Source organism: Theropithecus gelada, chromosome 16 (genome assembly GCF_003255815.1).
Source record: "Theropithecus gelada isolate Dixy chromosome 16, Tgel_1.0, whole genome shotgun sequence".
In the NCBI taxonomy this organism is placed as follows: Eukaryota; Metazoa; Chordata; class Mammalia; order Primates; family Cercopithecidae; genus Theropithecus; species Theropithecus gelada.
Window position 1 is genome coordinate 29,410,286 of NC_037684.1, and position 10,406 is coordinate 29,420,691.

General features: G+C 45.6%; 1 protein-coding gene across 3 annotated transcripts; it reads right to left on the reverse strand.

Moving 5' to 3' along the window:
• Nucleotides 1-5,072: 5,072 nt before the first annotated feature.
• On the reverse strand, nt 5,073-8,946 carry LOC112609288 (keratin, type I cuticular Ha1). Of its 3 annotated transcripts, none has more exons than XM_025361840.1 (7): nt 8,552-8,946; nt 8,270-8,352; nt 7,764-7,920; nt 6,806-6,967; nt 6,587-6,712; nt 6,190-6,410; nt 5,073-5,521 (listed from the first exon to the last, which is right to left on the reverse strand). In XM_025361840.1, exons 1-7 carry the CDS (start codon nt 8,897-8,899, stop codon nt 5,368-5,370), a joined length of 1,251 nt encoding a protein of 416 aa, XP_025217625.1. In that variant the 5' UTR covers nt 8,900-8,946; the 3' UTR covers nt 5,073-5,367. The 3 variants fall into 3 exon arrangements, with proteins under 3 accessions (XP_025217625.1, XP_025217626.1, XP_025217627.1); XM_025361841.1 differs by having other exon boundaries at nt 6,190-6,406; nt 6,583-6,712; nt 8,552-8,899; XM_025361842.1 differs by having other exon boundaries at nt 5,368-5,521; nt 6,149-6,410; nt 8,552-8,899.
• Between the last annotated feature and the right edge of the window lie 1,460 nt (nt 8,947-10,406).

Consider the following 10,406-nt stretch of genomic DNA (forward strand, 5'->3'; position numbering starts at 1 on the left):
ACTCTATTCATAAATTAACCATCAAAATGCAAATGTTAACCTTAACTTAGTGGCTGAAATAGGAATTTGGCAGATAACCATTACCTCTATCTTCTCTACTAAGTTCCTGATCTTGTGGGATTGGTTATCTTATTTGGGGTAGTTCTTGAGGCGGATAAGTTCTCCACACGAAACTGTAATATCACCGAAGCCTCTTTTCTGGTACTGGAATTGAAATGGGCTCTAGTTATCCTCTTGGAATCTTCCAGCCTTATAGCTCTGTGCAAGCATTTGTAATAAGGATAATAATGGCAGCGTTGTTGTTGATGATGATTCTGCCATTTCATCAAGGCTTATTAGACTCCAAACAAGGCACTAAGCACTTTGGCACATGTCTCATTTGATTCTCCCAACAACTGTATAAGGTTGGCCTATTATTCCCATGTTACAGATAAAGAAACAAATGGGGAAAGGCTCCAAATTTTCCCTAGATACAGGCAATAAATGGTGGAGCAGAGATTTGAACAATTCAGGTCTATGACTCCTGATCATGAACACCTAAACATAATACAAAACCTTTATATTTGGCACAGAGGTTTCTCTGGTTTGTGAGGGAAATATTCATTTCTTCCCATCGCCCCTTACTTTGTAGTTTTTCTTTCTGGTCCCCTCTAGGGCCCTGTTCCCCACTCCTTCATACTCCATCATTCCTCCAAAGGCCTCTCTGCCCAAGCCTTTGGACACCCAGCTAATCTCTATGGTACCTCCCTGAACTAAGGCCAAGTCTTACTCATTTACTTTTCTCCACAGGGAAATAATCATCCTTTTGCATAATTGATCCAATCTGGAAACTAGATTGTCTTTTCTGAACATCTAAGCAAATGAAAATGCACAATCACATGACCTAAGTGATTTAGAACTTGGAAGAAAGACTACCCTTCTAACCATGAGCTTTTAACCCTGTAAAAGTTCATCTCAGAAGTAAATTCAGTTTCCTAGAATCAAATAATTCTAAAGCTAGAAGGACCTGAATTTATGGAGGAGAAAACTAGTGCCCAGACAATAAGGTAGTAAGGAAATGAATATCAATCTATCACTTTCTAGTCAGATAGTCTACTAGGTACCTTTGCATATAGTATTTCATCCTCACCCCAGAACCTGAGTGTTCAGATTCCATTTTTGTCACCATGTAGCAGAGATGAAGAATCTGAAATGTTGGGAGGAAATTTAACTCATTCAAAATGACACAAGTAAGCAGGCTCCAGTCGGCCTGACCCGTCACATTTATTGTGAGTTACAGACATGAGACACTGACCTAGGCCAGGCTGTGACAAAACATAACAGCTGGGAGAAAATGCAGAAGAGAGATCATGGATTCCAATACCAGCTATGAGCACACAGACAAGACACACCCAGGCTTCCTACTCATCGCTTTACTCCTCAGCAAACTGGGAGTTTAAAAAGTAACAAATCCCATCTGGACACAGTGGCTCACGCCTGTAATCCCATCACTTTGGGAGGTCGAGGCAGGCAGATCACGAGGTCAAGAGATGGAGATCATCCTGGCCAACATGGTGAAACCCCATCTCTACTAAAATACAAAAAATTAGCTGGGTGTAGCGGCAGGCGCCTGTAGTCCCAGCTATTCAGGAGGCTGAGGCAAGAGAATTGCTTGAAACTGGGAGGCAGAGGTTGTAGTGAGCCGAGATTGCACCATTGCACTCCAACCTGGTGACAGAGTGTGACTCCATCTCAAAAAAAAAAAAAAAAAAAAAAGTAATAAATCCCACAAACTTATCATGGCATGGCTTGGCTGCTGGAAGTAATGGGATGTGCTTATATAGAGGAAAATGCTGAGCACTCCTGGATAGCCTGCTGTTCTGCCTGCAGATGCTAACAGCAGCCTTAGGCCTCAAAAAACTCATATGTTGGCTTTAACTCCAGATGTAAGGATGAAAAAAAAAAGTGCCTCAGCTCTATCCCAAAGTAAACATAAAATTTGCAGGCAAACAGAAAGGAAAAGAAACAGCAAAAATATCCAGGTGATAAGCATAGGGAAAAGTCAAAGGTCGGAGAGTGGTATATCCTGCCAGCTAAGAGTTTAGACCAAGATAGTTCAGGAGGCAATAAAACAGGTCACCAAAGAGCATCAGACATGCCAAATAGCCCAGACAACTGAAAAAGGAGCTGCCCTCCCACTCATCACAAGAAGGGCCTAGGGCCAAAAGGAATCAAATAATGCTGAGCTGACCATACACTCCTGGTGCAGAGCTGGGTTTAAAGAAGAAAGAATTTATGGTGTGAAAGACAATAGGACAATAAGCAAATCCTGCTGTTGAACCTAAAGCCAAAAAGAAAAAGAAAACGATGATACTTTTTTTACTCTTAAGAAGTTTAGCTATACCAGCAATAATAAAAATTGTCAATAATCCTAATAAAAATATGTGGTCTACAAAGTGTTTCCATAGACAGTTTTCCATGCTTCCTTTGGCAAGTTTATAAAGTAAGTAGAGAAGACATGGTTACCTCCACTTTGCCTTTGGGGAAACTACAGCTAGGAGAAGCCACATGTCTTATCCGAAGACACAGAGCTATTAAGGGTGTCAATGTCAGAACTAGAATCCGGGTTTTGGTAAGTGAGTCTCAACCTGGCTTTTGGAGGCTCATCACCTGTAGAGCTTCTAAAACTCCCAGTGGCAGGGTTGAATGCCAGACCAATTAAATCAGACTCCCTGAGGGCAGACTCAAGCCTCAAAAATTTTTTAAGTTCCCTGGGTGACTTCAAACACAGCCAAGGCTGAGAACCACCGTCCTGCCGTGTGTCTGATGATGATGACAGAGCACCTGGAAATAATTTGAAAGCCACCTGGAAATGTTTAAGGGGAGGTATAGCTACAACAATTGAGATTTTTATGGTTTAAAAAACATGGCAGAATTTACAGATCCTGTAAATGTTGCCTCCAGCCAGAATTTTCCTTTATTCCAGGATGCCGTCTCTAGTCAAAGCATGTTTAGAAATTTCTGTTTTGTTAATGTCCGTATCCTTTTAATATCCAGTTTGCTGATAGCAAACCTTTGGTCTTTGAGGATAGGTTTGACTTTTTTAAAGCTGTCCAAAGAGAAACCTTGTGAGTGACGTAGACAATCAAGTTGGATCATTTTTAAAACCACCTTCATAGGATTGTGACACATAATTGAATCTAAAGGCAGTTCCTGAAGAGACTTGCCAAAAATTAGTGGGAATCTGTGCATAGGGTACAACAATGTGGATGTACTCAATGCCCCTGAATTGTACCTTAAAAATTGCTAAAATGGTAAATTTTATGTTGTGCATATTTTACCATAATAAGAAAAAATCAGAGGGCTGGCAGGGTTGTGTTCCTCTCTAAAGGATCCCGAGGAGAATCCTTGCTCTTTCCAGGGTCTAGAGACGACCTACGTTCTTTGGCTCATGACGCACTTCCTCCATCTTCAAATTGCAAGGACAAGGCAAGTTCTTCTCACATCGCGTCACTCTGACCTATGTCCATAGTTTCCTCTCCCTCTCACTCTCTTCTGCCTCCCTCTTCCACTTTTAAGAGCCCTGAGTCCACCTGATAATCCGAGATAATCTCCCTATCATAAAGTCAGTTGATTAGCAACTTTTAATTCCCCCTGCAACTTCGATTTCCTTTTATAGGTAATCTAACATATTCCCAGGTTCCAGGAATTAGAACATGAACATTTTGGTGAGAGATGGAGGGGACAATTATTCTGTCTACCACAGGAGCTATTAGCAGTACTTTTGTATTATTGTAAAATAATATACTTAAGCAGGATGTGGAAAAAGGAAACAAGCAACATGAGAGAGACCGTCTGGACTGAGCTTGACCTTGGGTTTGGAGGAAATCACAGACACAGGGTGAATCATAGTAGAGACAGAATTCCAGGTCAGAGACTTCTCACAAGCCACGCAGCAAAGCACAAATCTAAATCCATCCTGGAACTTGAGTTTTAAAAAGAAGAATCAAGGAAGAAATTATGGTGGAGAGAATCATTGCTTTATCAAATATATATACAATTTCAATTCACTTGATCATTTTAGGACACAGGACTATGTTTCACCCAAGTGGAGTCTGATTCCTGCTGGGAAAGCCTGGTATGCTGGGAAAAGTCAGAGACCTCTGATCCCTTCAGATCATAATGGCCCTCTGAGGTTTCAGGAAGTCTATAGTTAAGCACTTTCATGGGTCTTCATGAGAGTCAAAGAAAGATGCCCTTTCTTGATATACACTGATGCCATCGGGCGCCAGCATTGTCCCTTTCAGTACTCAGAGTTCCTTGTAGCACCCACCAGCTGTTCACAGTGCCAGGGAACTGGGCCTTACAATAGCACTACTCGGGGACTAGTTTTATCCCTTTTAAAAAATTATAAATAAGTTGCGGTCAGGAACTGCGTCTTTCTTCATGTGTCTCTCCCCAATCCACCACCCAGTGTCTGCACAGACTAGCTATTCAACAGGTACTGGTTGGATTGAATTGAAAAAGGCCAAAGGATCAAATAAAGAGTTGATGGGGTCTCTAAGACCTGGAGTCGAGGAGGGAAGAGAGGAGCTGGCAGCCCAGGCTGATAATGATTGACCCACACAAGGGAAAGGAGGAATTCTTGGGCACAGGAGGGCAGGTCAGAGGGTCTCTTCACTGGGAAATTCCTGGACCACCAATAACCCAGAATAATACAGCACTGAACCCGAAACTCCCACTGGAAGAAGATGAGTTTTCCAGAGCTTCTTTCCAGCCCACAGCTCATGCCTCCTCCATTCAGATTTGGATACAAGCAGCTCTGGGAGATGTCCAAGTCAGAAGGAAAAATCCAAGAACGACCAAGGGAAGATAGGGACTGCAGCACTCAGCCCCTCCACCCTCCTTCCCACAGGCCTGCCTGCCTCGCTCCTGGGTCCAGGGCACCAGATTCGCCATCTGCCCCCGAGGCATGAAACTGCTCTGGGATCCAAGAGTCAGGCCATTATATGGCCTGTCTTTCAAGTGGCTTTTTATAGCTTACTCAGGTGATGAGCACGTTGAAACAAATGAATACAAATGAAAAAGGCATCTGCTTTGCCAAGGAAATGATATTTATTAGGAGGTTAAAAGGGAGGGCCACGGGGACATCAGAGAGTTCTCTGGGTGAGCATAGGAAGGAACAGACCCCCAGGAAGGAAAGGGTGAGCAGGACAGTCTAGAGTAGTTGGGGAGGCTGCAGGCTTTGGGTGAGTTTCTTCGCTGCCTTACGGGGGCCACTCCAGCCATGCAAATGATGTTTTCAGGCCCCTTTTGTTAAACCAGAGCCAGGTCACAGCTCTGCAGTCCTGGGCCCTGCATCCTTGCTCCTCCAGCATTTCCTAGGTTCTAGCGCACGAAGGAATTGCAGGGCCCACAGCGGGGGCGTGGGGCACAGGGTGTGCAGGGGGCAGGAGGAACGCAAGGGGTGCAGGGATTGGAGACACAGGGTCCGATGGACTTGCTGCACGCGTTGGTCGTGGCACAGGGATTGCTGGGCAGACTGGAGACAAAAGAATGATGTGGAAAGGTGAGTTAAGGGAAATTTTAAAATCATATGCCAGAGATATCCCCAAGGGTAAGAATGCCTGTCAGGACTTGGCCTAGCCTAGAACAGAGAAGGCACAGGCTCCCCTGCTACAAAGATAGCTCACATTGTTCATGGTCTCCCTGCCATAGAGCACCAAGATAGACAGAAACTCTGAAACTCTGATGTCTACTCTCAAATCCGTTCATGCCAAACTGATGACATGGGTTGAGTCATTTACCTTCTCCAAGCCCCAGTTTACTTTCCTATAGATTGGAGGAAATACTGATCCAGCCCACCTGGTGGTAATTATAAGATCAAATCAGGTAGTCTATGGGAATGTACCCACTAGACAATACGGTATTGTAAAAAGTAAGGCATTGATCACATATCATGCAGTCATGCATATTATCATAGTAGAATGCAGACTTGGCAGTGCAATTTCAGTTTGTACATCAAACAACTCTTGCTACCAAACCATTTATGTTTTAAATGATGGCCATATTATGTTGTCTGAGTTCTGTTTGAGCATGTCTAGTGTGAAGGCATAATTTCCTTTCCAAGGTATGCAATCTTTGCATGGTGTCTGAGTATTACACTCACACGTGCACTGCTTCATCAAATACATCTGCCCATGTACTCACTTGCAGTCCTCGCTCTCCAGGAGGCTCCGGTACGTGTTGATCTCACACTCTAGCCGGGCACGCACATCCAGCAGCACCTGGTACTCCTGGTTCTGCCGCTCCAGGTCACAGCGGATCTCCGCCAGCTGCGACTCCACATTGGTGATCAGGCTCTGCACCTGGGACAGCTGGGAGCTGTAGCGGGCCTCGCTCTCCGTCAGTGTGTTTTCCAGAGAGTCTCGCTGTGGTGGGGAAGATCCGGAATGTCAGAGAGCTGCTCCTTCAAAGGGTTTCTTCATAGGATTCCAAGGAAGTCACAAGCTCCAAGAGCTAAGGAGAGTGTGTGGCCCCAAGGGCATCCCCAGGACTCTGCCTCCCAATTTCCCATTGCTCACCAGCAGGTCAGAACAATACACACCAGGTTATGCTGGGCCTGCAGCTCAATCTCCAGGGCATTGACCGTTCGTCTCAGCTCGATGATCTCCGCCTGGTAGGACTGCAGCTGCTCCGAGCTGGATACCACCTGCTTGTTCAGCTCCTCGGTCTGAAACACCCAAGGGGAGAAAGGATCAGACCCTGCCTCTGGGGCCATAGGGTGGGCCTTGGGTCTTGAGTGGCCACGTGCTTAGATGCCCACCTGCGTGGTGAACCATTGCTCCACTTCCCTGCGGTTGGTTTCCACGAGGGCCTCATACTGACTCCTGGTCTCATTTAGCACCCGGTTCAGGTCCACAGTGGGGGCAGCATCTACCTCCACGTTGAGACGGTCTCCAAGCTGGCAGCGCAGGGTGTTGACCTCCTATGGATGCAGAAAGTACAAGAGTTACTATGCTCAGCAAAGAATGGACTCTAAGGAATGGCATTGCTTGTTGAAGCCCTGTTAGTCTGTTCTCTCAGAACAGAAACTTTGAGTGGAGCAGTCTGTGACAGCTCAAGGCACTCCATGTGGCATAGCCCCCTCCCCACCATCTGCTGTGCCATGGCACTTGGCTTCAGAAAAAAATCCCAAAAGTTTGCTTGGATGCCACTGAAGGATGGACTAATTGATGTTCAACTTTCGCAGTTTACAACTGGCTGTGAGGACCTCAGCATGCAAAAAAAAATAAAACTGGCTGTGCAATTTCAGACCGTATATCAAAAAACTCTTGTTGTCAAGTAAGAGATAAGAGCGTATCATGGCCCCTCCCAGGAGAGACAGGAAGAAGCTCACAAACACTCTTCACCAATACTTTGAAAGAGTAGAGACTCACATTTATAAGGTTTGATTTTTTTCTTGGTCTTTGGCAAAAAAAAAAAAGACTTTGCAAAGCAATAACACTGCAATGCTAGGACTCATTCTATAACTGTTGACCAATTTCAAGCACATGGAGCTGCTCTGGGCAACTCAAAGAATGTGCTAGTTTAAAGTGAAAGATGTTTCCTGTCTGGGAACATGAACAGGTCTTATCTCTCTCCAATTTTTCTCTTGCCGTGATGTTTTTAAAGGAAACCCTTAGCCTCGTACTCATACTCTGCATTCTGCTGCCCCTAATCACTAAAGCTACCCTGAGTCAGAGGCTGAGACAGGTTTGTGCATTTCTCATTTCTAGTCTCACCTGCTCATGATTGCTCTTGAGGCACAGCAGCTCCTCCTTCAGGGACTCCACCTGGGCCTCCAGGTCGGACTTGCACAGGGTCAGCTCATCCAGAATCCTGCGCAGACCGTTGATGTCTGACTCCACCAGCTGCCGCAGGGACAGCTCGGTCTGGTACCTGCACAAGAAGCGGGTCAGAGCACTACCTGGTAGATCTTCAACACTCACAGGAATGATTTTTGATAACCTCATGTGCCTTATCTTTCCACTTTCTGTAATGAATAGGCCCAGGAGACAGAGGTTTCTGGAGGCTCCATCAATACCCAATATTCATCCCAAAACAAACAGATTGATGTGAGTCCTCATCTATTTTTGTGATTTCTTTGCTTGGTTCTCCCCAATCCTCTGCAGAATCCTTCACAGCAAGTGGGTAGATCTGTTTTTCAGTACAGCCATGGAAATCCCTTTTCTGTAACTAAAGATTAAACAGAAGAAATGGACACTAGTGCAAATTCCGAACAACTCACTTGGTTCTGAAATCATCCGCAGCCAGCTTGGCGTTGTCGATCTGCACCACAAGCCTGGCATTCTCGGACTTGGTACACAGGATCTGGGGAGTGAGAGGTGGCTTAGTGAGGACTGAAAATAAATATGACATCATCAACTTTTTAAAAATGACTTAAAAAGGCATTTTGAAATAAAAGAGGAAGCAAGAATTATGACAGCACAGAAGCAAGAAACACACTTCTCTATCACAGACAGAATCACTGCAAACTCTCTTGCTTGGAGATGACAGCAATGCCCCTCACCTTCTGCTGAAGCTCCTCGATGGTCTTGAAGTAGGACTGGTAGCTGGGGCACAGCAAGGGCTCCTGCTGCTGGGACCGCTCCCGGATGAGGTTCTCCAGCTCCGCGTTGTCCCGCTCCAGCTGACGCACCTTCTCCAGGTAGCTGGCCAGACGGTCGTTCAGGAACTGCATGGTCTCCTTCTCGCTGCCATTGAAGGAGCCCTCGCAGAACCAGTTGCAGTTGCTCACATTGGCAGGGATGTTGCAGGCCCCGGGTAGGGTGCAGCCGTGGCAGCTGGGGGGCACGCAGGGCCGGGAGGAGCAGCTGGTGCGGCAGCTCAGGCTGGGCAGGCAGAAGTTGTAGGGCATGGTGCTGGGAGGGAGGGAGTGAGTGCCTGGCTGAAGACAGAGTCTAAATTCTCCAAGCCACAGAGCTGTGGGTCTCCTTCCTCTAGGGAGCATTTATATCGCACTGCAGAGGGTGTGGACACGGTATGTAATGTCTTTTTTCTTTTTATTTCTTCACTTCTTTTCAAACGCCCTTTCCTTCAGTCTGTTATTTGCCTTCCTCAGAAGAGTCCCTTGTCCCATAAAATTCTTTACTTGGGCTTCTTGCTAAGTCAGGACTCCTCCGCAGACAGTCCACCCATGAAATCAGAGTTCTGTGGTAGGCCTTCAAAGAGGCTACACAGTCCAGCCCAAGTATCTGCCCTCATTAATTGAGGTGTTGATCCATCCAATGACATTCTTTTGTGTCACATAATCCTGCAGGCCCATAAACATACTCATGTCCTGGTCCACCTGCCATTTCTAGGGAGAAACACGGATTGGTTTGAGGAAGAAGTTGCATTAAGAGGCCACAGTGGACTGTGTTTCCCTCTTCATTTAAAGAAGAATCTTCAAATGATGGAGCATTCCATGCCTTGGAAGCCTTAAGGTGGATGACTAGAATCAATGGAGGACAGGGATGAAAATATTAGACAGCAATTTGTGTTTTACGGGTCCGTGTAATACTTCCCCGCCAACACCGCATATTACTTAAGAAAATTGTAGAGGAGAGAATTTTAAAGGTAGAGGCTTTGATAACTAGTTTGAGAACAGAGAAGTTTCTGGGGTAAGAGATCATTTTGAAAGAAGGCTGAAAAGTGCAAACTGAGAGAGCCATAAAAAACACACTTAAGGCTGGACGCGGTGGCTCATGCCTGTAATCCCAGTACCTTGGGAGGCCGAGGCAGGCGGGTCACGAGGTCAAGAGATTGAGACCATCCTGGCCAACATAGTGAAACCCATCTCTACTAAAAATACAAAAAAAAAATTAGCTGGGTGTGGTGGCGGGCACCTGTAGTCCCAGCGACTCGGGAGGCTGAGGCAGGAGAATGGTGAGAACCCAGGAGGCGGAGCTTGCTGTGAGCTAGGATCCCGCCACTGCACTCCAGCCTGGGTGACAGAGCGAGACTCTGTCTCAAAAAACAAACAAACAGAAAAAGGCATTTAAATGACCTAGAAAAGATATTTAGGGGCAGAGAGAAAGGAATAAGGAGAGAGAAAGGAATAAGGAGGTGTTTGTCAAACATTTCTTCGGGTGTCCATAGTATCCAAACAGAGTAGATGGATATGTTAGGAAAGTCAGGAGATAGCCCAAAGGGGCCTCCACAGGCATGAAATCACATGTATTTGATCTTTAAACTTCATGTGAATTGACCCTATATTCCATAATATATCCATGTTGGCTTTAATGTTTTCTAAAAGCCCCTTTTAAATTTCCAGTTAAACTTTCAAATATTTTGCCCAATTCACTAAGAGAAAAGGATACACCAGGAAGATGTGCTATATTCTGTCCTGGGCTTCCCATCTCCAGCCCTACTGTAGATGCCCC